Genomic DNA, 16,467 nt, shown 5'->3' with positions numbered 1-16,467 from the left:
ATAACATCATATAAAAATATCTAATTTAGATGAAAATGTGAAACATTTTATGGTCAAACTTCAAACGAAAATTTCCAAAGTAATATAATATTTTGACTAGATAGATATTTATAAATTTTTTAAGCAGTGAGTATAAATTAAATAGAGACTCAAAAAAAGTATTTGGAAAATTTTATGACCTTATTAGTCTTCAACTAAATACAAGCGCGACACTTAATAACTTGTGCATATATCGCTAAGAAAATAGTAGAAAGAAATTCACTCACGTATCGCTAAAAAAATGATAAAAAAAAACATAAGAGGATTGATAGAACTAATTAAGTTATAGAGCACTTGATTCATTTTCGCCTGATGATTTGACAAATAAATATCCAAATATATATGTTATCCGTTTAGGAGCTAAAGTGTAATGATAATTTTTGCATAAATCCCTACATAAATACATTTAAATTCTTTCTCTAAAACTCTTTGCATGCCTAGAATATTCTAAAAAGCTTGTATGCAAATCTATAATCTTCTATGAAATCTTTATATTTGTCTAGAATCATTCACAAAGACTAGTCTTTTTCCCATGAAAGCCTCTACATGGACAATTTTATGTGATATGGCACTTATGTGTGAAAGATAAACAAACCAATTAATTTTATAAACAAAATCAAATTAATAAAATTTGAATTTTTCAATTTCAGATTTTTTTGGATTTTTTGGTTTCTCGAATTGTTTCGGATTTTTTTGATAAAGTATTTATACAAATATATAATTTACTTGTACTTCAAATATTTCTTTAGTCCTCTCAAAATATAACTATCTAAGGTGTTTTCTAAAAAAATAACACAAAATATGATATTTAATGACACTAAATTATCCACAAACAAATAATAATAAAATGGAATAAAACAAATATTACTAATTAACAAGTCATAATGAAAATTATCATAATTTAAAAGTACTAAGTTATGCTAAAATAAGTTCAATAAGTATTAGTTACATGATTAATTGTTAAAGAAAATTAAAATTATATTATGTATTTTAATTGTCTAAACCAATTTAAAACTAAAGAAAAAATATTCAATCTTATTGTCATTCTTATTGTTTAATTGATTTTCTTTTGCATTAGTATTAATTTAATTTTGATTTAAATTTTATTATAATTATCAATATCTGTGGACTATAATCTTTATTGGACCACTCAAAATTATAAATTTCAATTTTAAAATAATATATTAAAAGATAAAAACTATGAAAAAGTAAAAAAATATTTAAAATTATATTAAACTAAATATTTTTATATATAAAATATAATTTTAAAATTATATATATGATGTCGGGTTGGTTTGGTCTCCAGTTGTATTTTTTTTTGTTAAAACCAAACAAAATATAGTCAGATTTTTTTTTTTTGACTTAATTTATAATTTAATTCAATTTTCGATTTGATTTTGTACGCCCATAATGCTGATCTTACTAACTTGTTTTTTGTCTAATCATAATTGCACAAGGTATGCTCCATCTCATTATAAGGGAAAATTTCATATATGGCAAACTTATTTGATTAAATAACATTTTATGGGTATAGTTTACCTAATTACATTCTATGGGTATAGTTTAGTTATTTTAGGTATCCTTAATTTTGTATATAAGGTTTCTTTTGTTTTTTATCTATACAATTTTATTTTAAAAAGTGATTTGTAACTGAAGCGTTAAATATGCTAACAATAAATATAGATAATGCCATAATTTAAGGTAAACGTCCCATTTTTAAGGTAAACGTTCAAATTCAAAAAAAATTCAAAAAAATAAGAATTATATAGCAATTGAAACAAAAGATAAACTTGTTTTTGCTGTTTATGAAACAACAGTTCATCAATTTTTTTTTTCTTTGTAATCGAATTCAGGTAAGTGTTCATTGGATGAAAATTCATGTTTAATATTGCAATAATTATACAATGTTCTATTGGATTTACAAATTTTGATTTATGTGCGTTCGTTATTGTGGTGTCATAATTTATTTTATTTTTTTTGAAAAACTAATTTCAAAATATGATTTTTTAAGCAGAAATTTCGTACTATACAATTATATACTTTTTGTTAATGTAGTATTTTTATATTACAAAGAAGATCAGTGTAAGTGAATACAAGTAATCGTTGGTTATAATTGTATATAGCCATAAAGTAAGTGTTTTGCTTTTGATACAATTATATACTTTTTTTTTTGATGTAGTATTTGTATATTAAAAAGAATATCACTGTAAAATCAATTCAGTAATTTGATTGTATAATATATACAAAAACAGTCAATTTTAAAAGAAGGTCATGTACAAATTAATTTTTTGTATATGTCTACAAACTTACCTTTTTTGTATATTAATATATGTATATGAGTATATTAGTTAAACATGGCAATATATACAACTGTCTAAATGACTTTGTATATACTCCAATAATATATAAATTTAATATATATTAACTTCAATAATTTGTATATAACTATTAAAATATACAAATTACAATTTTTGTATATGTATTATAAACTTAATATATATTAACTTCAATAATTTGTATATAACTAATAAAATATACAAATTATAATCATATATGAAATTTTTTTCATCTGTATAACTAAGTCCAATTACTTTTTGTATATATATACAAAAACAAAAATAATAATGAGTCTTTAATATACAATTTGCTACTACCACTATTAAGACTTAGTATATTATTCATTATACATAACTTAAAGTATGTATAAAGTAATCAAATCTACAGATACATATACAAATATATAACTAAAACATGTGTGTACTAAACATGCAATATACTATATACAATTACGTGAATACAAAATTTACTTAAACAATAATTTTTTGTATATTGACATCTAAGTAACAAAAAAATTGTATCTAAATTTTGTGTTTTAAGCCACTACCTCATGATTATGATGTTCTTCAGATCCGTCAACTTCACATGCATTTTCCTCTAAATAAATGTTTACTGCTTTCCTCTTTCTTCCTCCTTGTACAATTTTAATGCCTCTAGCTTTAGCATTGTTAATAACTTCTTGAACTGTCGTAGGGTCATATTTTTTCTTTGATCTCAATTCTTCCATTGTTTGTTCATGTTGAACTTGTTTTGATTTTACCATAGACCCTACATCAACCCCAAAATCTTGAGTTAAACCCATTGAAAATGATGGTAAATTGTCAACAAAATTGACATGCAATGGAATACCTCTGGTAATCGTCATAGATGAAGATGATTCATTCATTCTGTGACTAATTTGAGATCTAATAAGAACAAACAATCGATTATTTCATCAAAAAATATGAAAAAACATAAGAAACACAATACATATACAATTGTTGAAGAAGAAGAAGAAAAAATGGAAAATGACTAAAATTTAGGAGTACCTACGAAAATTGAATTCAACTTCGGGAGGGAGTAATTGAATTTTGGACAATTTGAAATTCAAATTGGATAGAGGTATTAATTGTAGGAGAAAAAGGTGGAATATAAATAGGAGAGATAATATTGTTTTGTGTAAAATTATATACAAAATTAAAAAAAAAAAAAGGTTTTTACACAATTGGTTATATAATAGGTGGTGAACCCCATTAATTATAGAAAAAAAAACTATAACTATAGAAAGTAAATAAATTAAACTATACCCCTATTATATAATTACTTAGGAATGTTTATCATTCCATATAATTTTACCTTATAAAAGGGATTATATAAACTCGCTAAGATATAAGTTCAATTTAAAATGACAAAAATTAAAGGCGGCCTAAATATAAGATGGATCAAGTCCTTTTAAGGTTATAGACTTATAGTCCACTTCCCAATTATGTTGAATCCCTTGGAAAGCCCAATTTCTTTGCAAACAAGAGCCCATGTAAACGGGTAACAACTTCAGACAAAAATATCAAAATATCATTGTCTAACTTCAAATGCTAAATCTTACAACTTCAATCACAAATGCTTGAAGTTAGTTTTTAGTAGTGTCAATTATCATCTTTGCTTTCTTAGTAACTCACACTTATAATTTTAAGATTGAAAGTGAAGAGCGTTTACTATCCAAGCAATTCTGTCGGTCATTAGATATTAATTTCATTACTAACTCCTTCGACTCACCTTATTTTCCTCCCACGATTATTTACAGTACACCAAGGTAACTTTAAACGTAAAAGGACTTATTTTGTCATTTTATTGAAATGTCACGCAGGTGGTAGGTCCAATCACACTGCCAAGGAGTGGGCAAGATTTTGGGAATTTAGGAATACAACAGTAAGTAGAAATATGCAGTGAACTAATAATGTACTAGCAAACAAGATGTAGTTGGGATAGGGTTGGTGTTTAATTAGCTAGGTTATTTCTCTAGAAATTTTTTTAAGAAAGTGACTGAACCAGATCACCCACCTACAACCTGTTATGGACACTGAATATGACACTCTCTGACTTTGTACAATGCATCTTCATCAAATCAAAGAACTCTCGTGAATTCATTTCATCTCAAAGGAATATCAAGTAGGTCTGCTTAAAATCGAATTGAAAATAAGTTATTAGGTTAATGATAATGGTTAATTGGTTGAGTGGTTTCACTTCACAAAAGGATTTGATTTTTTCTTATTATCGGGTTATCGGTTTGAGGTTTTTTCTTAGCGGGTTAATTGATAACTCAATAGTAAATTAAATAATTATATTTATATCATTTGGAATATAAAGTCCTTGACATAGTGTTCGGTTTCATACTCTTATTGTTGGATGTCTTAAACTCTCGGTTATTCTATAATGTGATAAAGTTTGAGCGTTGTCAACTCATATGCATGATTTAATATTCATTTGATTTGTTATCTTGTTTCTAAGTAAATTTCAATGTTTTTTTGTGTGAAATCTTAACTATTAGATCGATAACTAAATTGATAAAAATAATGATCGATAAATCAATAACCGATGAGTTAATATCTTAACAAATTTATAACAATTGAATATACTCACAAATTAATAAACTTCAAAATTAAATCAATTGATGCACGGTCATAAAAGTTACAAGTGAGTCCATCAGCAGATTTGGAATGTTGTTAATGTGCGTTTATCACAGAAAAGTGTATTATTAATTATATACAATCGAATAAATCAAATCAAATTCATCTAATAAGAAAATAGGAGTCAATATTGAACTATTTCAGGATCAGCCAGCTCATGCTTATCATCGTATCTGCCAACTTCAAGCAGATCCTTGCTATTATATGAACAAGCACGGGCGCAGCTATGTATGTTCAAGTAGTAATGATATTATGTATGTAAATTTAAATGTTAAATACTTTAATATATATATATATATATATATTTTTTTTGACTTTGAAATTATTTATTTAAACCATAATATTTATATTTATTCGGATCCTAAAACAAACAAAAGTCTCGAAAAAGAAAACTTCAATTCTCACGTAACACGTTAGCCAGTATCTCTGTACGTGGCATATGAGATAGTCCAAATCATTGATTTCCCATGTGGTATAATGCTATCTGATTGTGCGATTGACCAATCAGAGCCTTCCACGTGTGCATTAGGCTATTGTCTTCACGTGTAAGTGGCAATAATAGGAAGTGTTGAATGTAGTGAGGAAGTGAAATGACACCATTCAAATCCACTGATCAGTGTGTTTTATACTTAATTAAAAATTTCAAATTCAAATTTTGTATATAAAAAAAATCTTATTGAGAATGCTATCTCCAAGTGAATTTTGCAATGTACGACTTAAATTTAATTAAAAATTTAATATAAACTCTAAATATCCGATGAAAGGAAAAAAAAAGAAGTTATAGGATCGAAACAGACAAATCTAAGACTAACTGACCATTTACTTTTTGAATTTGACAATTGTAAGAATGATGGGAGTATGTGGATGGACCACTTCCTTAAGTGGGCCGACTTAGTTCAATTCTGCCCCAACTTTAAGACCCACTATGTTTATAGGCCCACAAGGAAGACTCCAAACCTAAGAATAAGAATTCTTTTACAAATAGTTATTCCGTTTGATTTATTTTGTTTTGATATTAATATAGTAGAAAGATTGATCTTAAATTTAAGAAAGAAGTATTAAAAATATTTTTAAATTCGGCATAAATTATTGATTTCATCTCCAAATTATTGACAGTTTTAAAGATACCTTTTTACTTGATTAACTGAAGTAAAATATAACACTATCTTTTAACATTAGTATAATACATCTTCAAATTCTCGCCAAGTTTAGGGTACTTCCTTTAACTTTTGTATTAAGAGTCTCATGCTTGTACAATAATTGAGATCGCTTGCTATTTCATGTGACATATCAGGTGCGTGTCTAAGTTTAGTAAATCAAGTAGAAACTTATTTATTATATTGTCAATATTTCGAGAAAAAAAACCCTGATAATTCACATCAAATTCATAGATGTTTTCAATACTTTTCTCTAAATTAAATAGATATCACAATTGTGTAATCTTATTATACTATGTAAAAGATTGAGATAAAAATTTATTAAAAAGATAAATATATTTTTTTTAAAACAAAGTAAAAAGAAATTGTAATAGATAAGAGTACAGTACTCTTGCCTAGCCTGTGTACTTTCCAATAATAATTTGCTGCTTCTCCAAGAGGAAAATATTTTTAATTTCCTACTTTTCTTAGAGTGATAGAATATAATTATAAATTTTTTAGAATAATATTCCTTTGAAATGAAGAAGAGACATATGAAATAATACTTGGTAGATTTGTGGTCCTTTGAAACAAATGTGTCCTTTTCTCTTCTTTAAGGATTGTAGTTTTATTTCCCCTCGACTCGATCTAGCTTATTTATAGTAGAGTGTATCAATTTTTTATTTTCTATTTTTGAAAAATAATTTCTCCTATTCCTTAAAACACTTATTTTCTCTAAAAATGTTTATATCTCATTTGTTAAAAATAATATTTTTAACCTCTCCAAAATTTGACAGTACTATAATCTATAATGTTAATATGATCGACGTTATCCTATAAAATGTGCAACTCATGTGAAATTATTTGTGGTATTTGATATAGTTGGGAAGTGTATTTGCATCAGTGAAATGATACTCACGTGATTTTCTTATTTGGATTTTTCAATACCTTCGCAAAAAGATGAGAAAATAAAGAAGACGATAATTATGACTTTAGTCATGTTATATTCGTGAGGTTGTTGTACATATAAAAATATTAAAATTATTTAAGTTATAGATATGCATATATTGTAACAAATATTATTACCTACTTTTTTAAAGATTAAATTTAAATTTAAATGACATATAGATAAATATATATTACATATGTCCAAGCAAAAATACTCCCTCTCTTTCACCTTTATATTACCTACTAGTTATTTTATTTGAAGAGTCAAAAGGAGATCACTGTTTAAATTCTTAATTTTATTTGATGTATTATATTTTTACGTAATTTTTAAATTTGTTACTTATTTTTATTTTTTAGAACTTAAAAATTGTATATTTTAATTGACACAGAAAAATTAAGTTGTTTGACCCTTGTGCTAGTCTATATAAGCATGTTTCCCGACCAACATATTGCAGCTTAAATTAGAACAATCTCCTTCATCAACAACTGGGCAATTCTGTTACATCTCTGCTGCTAGTTCTTCACTTATTCAGATTCTGCACACTTTATCAAGCTTAGTGTTGTACAATTCATACCGTTCTGGCCCTTTCAGTAGCAAAGCTAATCCTTTAATTTCAATTCAGCAGCAAGTTGATATTGGCGAATCAAGCCATGAATTTTCAGGAATTTGGAGCTGCATTTGATCCAATCGACATCCTTTCTAGTTGGAATATCTCTCAGCGTCAAGAAGCTGCGACGAGATTGGCTGCGGACTCTGTTGCTGCTAAATCAGGAGCAGGTTCAATTGGGGATTGTTCTAAACGTAAAATTGACTCCTCTTCTTCTAATTTTCCTCCAGGGAACAATTATTTGCCTTATTTCGGTAATAATCAAGTCCCAGTTTGTAGCCTAATGGCGGATCTTAGTTCTATTTCCTTATTCTCTAAAACCAAATCCCCTAATTGCTTGCTCTCTGCAACAAATACAAGCAACACCGACACATCAGGCGAATTAGATGATGTGATTTTTTCTGATGATTCTGAAAGCTTGTGGAATATCCACACTAGCAATGTAGTTTCATCTGGAGAATCTGCAATTGATGCCTACAAATCGAAACCCATTGATGCCGATGACAACAACGATATTCACTACTCTGTTAATCAGCTTCATGCAACAGTCTCGTGTAACAATTTGATAAGATCTTCAGAAGCAAAATATTACAATATGGACAAGAGAAGCCACGATGCTCTGCTCGAATCAGGTGAGAACACCTCTTGATTCTCTTTCGGCACACTTTTAATTGCTTAAATAAATAGTACATTAATTTCTCTTACACTATACGATTCAGGAGTAAAAAAAAAAAAAACTTATTTGATCATGTTTTTTTTAAAAAAAAAGTATTTTGAATCAATTTATTAATTATGGTGACTTACTATATTATTTTCGTATATATAAATATTTATTGAGTCTTTGTCTGAATACAGCCTAAAAATTAAGTAATTTGACATTCGTGCGAGAAAAGTCGCCACTTAAAATGGAAAGGAAAGAATCTGTCCAGATAGGCCCCTCACTTGTCGGATTACTAATTTTGGATGACAGTGAGATTCGAGTTTAAGACCTCTAGCCAACTCTGCTACCATATTGAATCGTTAAAAGTTCTAATTCGTTATGAGAGTTGAGTGCAAGGCCTCTTTTGTCTGATTTAAAACTTTTTTTATGAAGAATATGATACACTTTCAAATACTTAATTATATTATGTCACAACAGATTCCTCGAACAGAGACTATGTAATCCAGCTCATTTCGGAAAATGATCAACCTAAGTCCAAGAAATCCAGATCAGAATACAAGCTTCCAAGTTCATCAAACATCAATTTCCAGCAAGCAAGTTCTTCGGCTTGTTCAATAGTTGATCGTGATTCAGAAGCAATTGCACAAATGAAGGAAATGATTTATCGCGCAGCAGCATTCAGGCCAGTGAGCTCTGTCACGGAAGATGTGATGGTAGAGAAGCCGAAGAGGAAGAACGTAAGAATATCAATGGATCCACAAACAGCTGCAGCGAGACGAAGGAGGGAAAAGATAAGCGAAAGAATAAGGATATTGCAGAAGTTGGTACCAGGAGGAAGCAATATGGACACTGCATCCATGCTTGATGAAGCTGCAAACTATCTCAAGTTCTTAAGGACACAAGTGAATGCCTTTGAATCCTTTGGCTTTAATATAGACCCAAGTATCACTAACAATAACTTTACTACTTCTTTATCTTCAATACCATTAATCAACTACCCATTTCCCTTGCAACCACATTTTCCTATGCAAAACCTCAATCCAGTCCATCACCCTAAGTGTTGATATACGAGATCCCGGGAAGAGTTTAATTAATATACGTTGGCAGTGTAAAAATAAAAACGTATTATCAGGTCAAATATACATGTTACAACAGGTAACATGTTCTATTATCTAGATCATAAATCTCATATATTAAGGAGGCTTACTTGTAGATATCATTTGCGCGACCTGATGGTGTATCATATTTTGATGTGATTACTACATTATATATTTAGTTTTGTGTTCACTGTATTTTGGGACTTCATTTAATATGAATATGTCAGCTAGCAAAGAAACATTTCTCTAAATACTTGTGGATTCGAATCACACTTACTCTAAACTAGTTTAAATACTAAAACTCATTCCTAGTTACTATTTTTTGGTTTTCTATCTGGTGTCTAGTCCAACTAAATTCAAAAGTATGACCCATTTCAAAGATTATTAGAAGCATGTTTTATGCAAAGACTAGAAGAAGAAAAAAAATTGAAACCAGAAGTGTACAAATTTTGTTGATGAAAGATGTGATGGTGGATGTTGGACTTTGACAATACATTAATGCTTGCTTTTGCAAGTTGTTTTTGGGATGGTACAGGAATTAACTTTGATTAGATAGAATAGGTTACTGATTTTTTTTGGCTAAAAATAGGAAATTCTGTTAAGAAATAAAGAAGTATTTGAATTCTTGGTTTATTGCTCTGCCAACTTGCTCTTTATTTTATTTTTTTTCAAGTGGACAGTGTCTAGAAAGTGATTTTGTGTGCGTGAAAAATTCAAAATCAACATATACATGGTCCGCTCTCATTTCTAAGAAGTATTTTCAGTAAGATTTCCAACACTATGACCTTATGAAATGGAAAAAAGGCATTGACTTTGGTTAATATAAAAATATGTTGCTTGTCTTAGCTGACATTTTCATTAACAAAGATTGTCAAGTGTCAAACATTCTTTGCAACTGTCTCTTGACAATTTTATTAAAAAATGCTTTCATTTGGCTGGCAATCGTTTTGATGCAGCGTAGCCCCACTTCTTTTTAAAATTATTTAGCCGTTGTCTATCTAGGAGGATCAACAGGAGCCATATGTTCTATTTTTCAACATTGAAATTTGTTGAATCTCAGAAATAATAAAAGGAGTGGAACATAGATAAGTAAATTCAACAAACTGTACAGTAAAACTCAAAATTAGCCTTAATTGAACTAGCTTTCATCCACATAGATGAGTAAATTCAACGAAATGTACAACAACAACACGCACACCCAAAAGTTCTCCATCTCGACCTTCAATTTCCTTGATGAATAATTCACTTTATTTCACTCCACCCCATGGTCAGATGCTGATTCATTTTCGGTTCTCTATCTTAAGTATCCGGTTTATATCCTCTTAGCTCTCTAAATATTTCGATAGCATTAATGAGTGGCGGAAGAGTTGAACTCTCAGTTTTGTTAATCAACACATCGTACCTCTCGATACCACTGCCTGGATTCACTGTGTACACTGTGGTCGTGGACAAATAGGCAGGAGACAGAGGTCCATAATAAAGGTTGTCATTGACATAAATACTAAATTCCCTCGTCTCTGTCTCTGATAATTTAACAACTTCAGCAAAGTGAAAGTATAAGTAGTACTTGTCCGTGGCATTAGTAGAGTACCAGAAAAAGGTCAAGGTATCGGGACTGGGATCAGTCTCCGGATCAGGTATCAACGCCGTGCTCATTACTGACAATGGTAATTGGAAAGTGTTCTGAAGTATTTCTTCTGTTGTATTAATAATTAATGTCCCCGGCAATTGAAATGGTCTCCAAACTCTATCCCATGCATCATTGCTGTACCTGCCAATAGTCACCAGATTCATATGAGCTACTGAGGAGTAAGCAATGATTTCTTAAGATCGATCTGCCTTAAAGTGGTCGAGGAAGTATATATTATTATGTGATTAAAAAGAAAAACAATTAAGTGTTCACTAGAACATCTTGATCTTCAAGTTAAAATAGATTGAAATAATAAACGTATAGTACCTAACGTACTGATTGGTTAAGGAACCAAAGTCAAGACGGATAAAAAGTTCCATTGAACTGTTGAGTATTGCTTTGTATATGGTATTATTCAAAGGCCTTAACTCTAAGGCTGAAATGAAAGGAGTTGTTGTATCTAACTTGACAAGGCAAATATTTATAGAGGCATTAGAAGGGGTGTGTATAATTTCCTCTTGAATTGGTATAGAAGCATTATAAATTGAGATTGTGATCCAATATTTTTCTTCAATGTAAAGATCAAAATAGGGGAATCGATCATTTCCATTATCATAATCTCCGTAGAAAAAACTTGCCCTTATCAAGTATCTGCCAGAGTTTCCTTGAGCTGGAGTCAAAGTGTAGCAATTTTTGGTCCCTGTTGGAAAGCTTGTAACTGTGAGAAATTGTCTTTCTAGGGAATTGGATTGGTATTTTGATGATATGTTATTTTTCACCCCACCACTGACATAACCTACATCTGAAGTGTAAAATAGTCCTGTTGTTATATCTGTATAGTTTGAACGTGCTGGTATTCCACAATCTAGGCTTATGAATCCTGTAAAAGATGGACATAAAACAGAACATGAGCATTTAACTAGGTGTAGAAACACAGATGGATCTAGAATTTTAAATTTACTCATTTTTTTACCACAACCATTCAGAGTGTACTTAAAGTTTATGAGTTGTGAATTAGTAGGTTGTACATGTTGAATGTGTACTTGAGAGATATATGAAGTTTGAACCAAGTTAACAAGGTGGATCGAACCCATAGCTAATAAGATCTGAGTCAAAGTTATTGAGTTCTTTCGGACCCTGTGCAGCGTAAATTAAATGTATATACTACTAATTAGCATATACCTGTTTGGTTGTTTTGTGCAACAGCTATTGTTGCTAAAGAAAAAGCAATAAGCCAAACAAAGAGGAAGCCTTTCAACATCTGGATTAATCTGTTATCTTGAAGTTTTGACTTTTAGTTGTTTGAGTGAGAATAACTTTGAGGCTTTGCCTTATATATTCTACGCTGTTTCCAAGCGATTTGGTAAACGCCATCATGATATCAATTGCTGAGCAAGGTGAATGCAACACTTATATTATCTTAAAATGCTTGTGTCATGAAATGTGCTTTCAATTTTAATTGTTCAACCAGTTTACCTTGCTTTATTAGTTATATGATAACCGTTTAAACAAAGTTTAACAATAGGTTTTATTAGTTTATGTCCAAGATGTTATTCCACCAAAAATTGCAGGTTATAGAATTCAAAAATCATTTCAACTATAGATCATTATGGCTGTGATCTTGATTGCTCCCGTGTTGTACATATATCAATTCTTGGAATGAACAACTTAACCACTTCAATTATGAAGTTGTGGAGCTAGGGTACGGTTCAGCCGAATTCAGCAGGTTTTGCTAAATTATATCTGTGTGTTAAGAGATCCGTTAAATATGTAAAAATAAGAAGTTTAGTATCCGATTGTGAACACTTGAAGAGTCATTATAGAATCTAGAGTTGATAAAATTAAAATTCTAGCTCCGTCTTTGATTATTTATTTAAACTAGCTGATTTATCTGGATACTGACTATGCCTTGAAGGAATGTTGGACTCGTTCAAACTGATTTCAGTGAACATTATTTTTGGGCCACAATCATATTCTTAATTCCTTGAAAAATGAAATAAAAATATAATCCTATTACAATACGTTATCCAAGTCAACTCATTGTGGCTTTTGCTCATTCCAAAGGATAGCAATACAATATTTTCTAACGAACAAAAATATATGCATTATCGACAATTTGGTGTGAATGCCACTTCACTTCTCGCTATGTTGGAGATCAGCTATTTTAGTTGCCACATGTTCACTGCTATATAGAATTATTTATAGGACAAGGATAAAAATTATCCCTCAATTTTTGTTTAATAGATGTATTATACGTCCATTTATATCTCACCGTTACAAAACTTATAACCCGTATCTGTCAATTGGATCGAAAGCCCCAAAATGAAATTTGATGTCAGGGTGGGTAGTCTTTAATTTTTGTTGGTCCTATGAAGCTTACTAAATTGAGAGAGCTATCCCTAACTGATGTATTTTGAGAAGAAGGGACAATCTTGGAAATTTGTTCTACTTGTCCAGCGTTAGACATCTCATCCGGTGTCAAGGAGTATCTGATCTCCCTTAACTTCTAAAGCTTACAATACACCAAACAAAATGAAATAGGATATATACAAGCCTCGACCATTTGTTTCAAACAGACATGCTGACATTGGTAAATAAAAATATTTAACGAATGTGTGCATGTAATGTCAAAAATCCCATTGCACTTGAATCATATACCAGTTGCCAATGCAAAGTCTAAATGTAGCTATACGGTTCCACGTCCCATCAAACCATGCGTGGACATTCCATTTAAATCCAAAATCCACGAAATTATAGTCGAGCACAAGCCTTACACTACGATGACAGGACACCCTTCGTCAGAAATTACACTATATATATAATAAAATAATATTATAAATGGTTAAATATATATTTTGGGATATCCTAAAATTACAGTAATATATCGTAGCCTAGTTAGATTCTACAAAGCGTAGGTGTGTGCAACTCGGTGTGCGTGCAGGTTCGATTCAGAGACTTTTTAATCTTGTGGTTCTAAATTAAAGTTATGTCAAAATACCAAAATGGTCATTCTTTTTAAACTAAAGTTGAGTTGCCAATTGATTCGACTTTTGATTTTTTGCTTTTTTCTTAAAAATTTAAACAAAATTCAAAAGTAATTATTTAATTAAAATTTAATAAGCAAATCCTATTTATTCAATTTTTTCTATAAAGCTACTAAAAGTGATATAGACTCCATATAAAATTACTTTTAATAAACACGTTTAATTCTATTTTTTATTTTTTATGTTTCCTTGACTCCATATAAAATTACTTTTAATAAACTCGTTTAATTCAATTTTTTTTTTATATTTCCTTGCTAGTCATAAGTGGTTCGTGAAATCTTGAATCATATTGGATCTTCTCTTTATTTTTTCTTTGTCCATTCACATCCAATTAAATAAACATGAATATTAAAACTAAATATTATGTAGTTAATTTTAATTTTTTTAATCATTAATGTCACGTAATTTAATTTATAAATTTTTAATGCACACATTCGTTAAATATTTTTATTTACCTATTCAATTTTTGATACTTCTGGCTGTCCCATCACCTATAGCAACATTACAAACATAGAACCCGTTCTCCAAACTATCAGATCCTCACAAAAGTAATGTAAAATTAAAAAGGTGAACTCACAGATACGTTAGCATTAAAATGTATGTTTCCCCGTCGTATGGATGAGCAAATCCATGTGTATAGGCATACTAATCCAACAACATTAAAAACTACAAATCAAGATAAATATAATTACTAAAAATTGTAAATCAATTTGAACATAATTATTAAAAACTATAAATAAAGATGAACATTAGATCTACTTCATGCTTCAATTTAATTACTAGAAACTGCAAATCAGGATAAACATAATAACTTAGCAAATCAACATAAACATTGGAGCTAGGCAATCATAATTACTAGCCTTTCAAAATAATGAATGTTGGGTATTTATTCTGAATTTCTTATCAGATTTCCCTCTAAAATGAATGATATAAAATGAAGGAAGATTTCAATTGAGCAGTTAGAGATACTTATCAAAATATTCTAGAATGGTAAAAATATCAAAAATAATAACTGAGACTTCATTTGATTGAATTAATCAATTAAAGTATCTTTTTTTTACTTGTATATATTTTGTATTTCATTTAATTACAAAAATAGGTTTAAAGCACAGTTATTGTTAGACTTCAAAATACATTCAAAATTAAGACAAAGTCTTTTCAAATTTAATTATTTGACAATCTAATAAGTTTGAGCTTGAAATGTTAAGAAACGTCATCAAATTGAAGAACAACTTTTAAAATATAATTGATTCAAATTGAAGTGAACTAAACAAATTAATAAGTAGAAATGTCAGGCCTTGTTTTCTAGGTACCTAAAGCATTGCTTCTGTGGCTTTAGAGTTGAGCCACCCCTACTTATAATGTCCTAAGTGTTTAATGTTATTTTCTGTTTAGTATGTGATGCAGTGGCTACATGTCCACAGAAATTAGAATACTTGATCAATGGGAAAGAACACCCTGATTAGTAGCTGGTTTGAAGGTGAGTTATGTATATATTAAATTCTAAATAAGTGAATATTTTAAAATATTATCACTACGAAAAAAATAAAATTGGTCTTGGCGATTGACGAAATCCATGGCTAGAAAGAACTTGTTGATTTTCTTTGGGGGAAATGTTACTAAGAAAATGCAGAATGAACTCACCAAATTTATCGCTATTTTGAAGTAAATTTACAAAGTTATATGAATGAGCCATAAAGCAGTCACATGGGTCTCTAGTTATGCAAAATCATCTTCATCCTATAATTTGCATCTATGGTGAAATAATAAATATTCTTCCAATTAATGATCAAACTCACACAATAAACGTGAAGAATTGGAGCAATGCTCATTGAGTGAATTAACCCACTAGATTACATTTACACAAGTATTTATATTCAGCTGAAATAGTAACTAACTAACTACTTGCTAACAACTTTTCTAACTAACTAACTAATTTACAAATCAACCAATAGTAAACAATTAGTTAAAGTTTAATTAACAACCTAACTAAACAATCTAATAGTAAAATTAACCAACTCAAATACTCCTCCTCAAGCTGGATGCATTGAACAAGTTCAAGAATCCTAGCTTGCTAATTAAGGTCTCATGTTGAATCCTCCCTAGAGCCTTGGTCAGTACATCTGCTTGCTGATCTCTTGTATGTATATATGTAGGTCTGATTAGTCCTTGTTGCACCTTTTCTCTGATGAAGTGACAATCTATCTCAATATGTTTGGTCCGTTCGTGAAATACAGGATTAGCAGCAATTTGTATGGCTGCCTTGCTATCACAGAAAATGGTAGCTGGTCCTGTTAGTTTTAC

The 16,467-nt window shown here is 29.6% G+C and overlaps 2 protein-coding genes across 2 annotated transcripts; one reads left to right on the top strand and one right to left on the bottom strand.

Moving 5' to 3' along the window:
• The first annotated feature begins 6,851 nt into the window (after nucleotides 1–6,851).
• LOC101262125 (transcription factor bHLH87-like) lies at nucleotides 6,852–9,740 on the top strand. The gene is made up of 2 exons (XM_004241899.5): nucleotides 6,852–8,363; nucleotides 8,870–9,740. Exons 1-2 carry the CDS (start codon nucleotides 7,775–7,777, stop codon nucleotides 9,454–9,456), a joined length of 1,176 nt encoding a protein of 391 aa, XP_004241947.1. The 5' UTR covers nucleotides 6,852–7,774; the 3' UTR covers nucleotides 9,457–9,740.
• Nucleotides 9,741–10,552: 812 nt separating this feature from the next.
• On the bottom strand, nucleotides 10,553–12,432 carry LOC101262429 (putative leucine-rich repeat receptor-like protein kinase At2g19210). The gene is made up of 3 exons (XM_004241900.5): nucleotides 12,302–12,432; nucleotides 11,447–11,999; nucleotides 10,553–11,260 (listed from the first exon to the last, which is right to left on the bottom strand). Exons 1-3 carry the CDS (start codon nucleotides 12,378–12,380, stop codon nucleotides 10,789–10,791), a joined length of 1,104 nt encoding a protein of 367 aa, XP_004241948.1. The 5' UTR covers nucleotides 12,381–12,432; the 3' UTR covers nucleotides 10,553–10,788.
• Nucleotides 12,433–16,467: the final 4,035 nt, after the last annotated feature.

The sequence above is a fragment of the Solanum lycopersicum genome, chromosome 6 (assembly GCF_036512215.1).
Source record: "Solanum lycopersicum chromosome 6, SLM_r2.1".
Classification (NCBI taxonomy): Eukaryota; Viridiplantae; Streptophyta; class Magnoliopsida; order Solanales; family Solanaceae; genus Solanum; species Solanum lycopersicum.
Note: the sequence above shows the minus strand (reverse complement) of the source record. Positions and strands in the feature narration are given on the sequence as shown.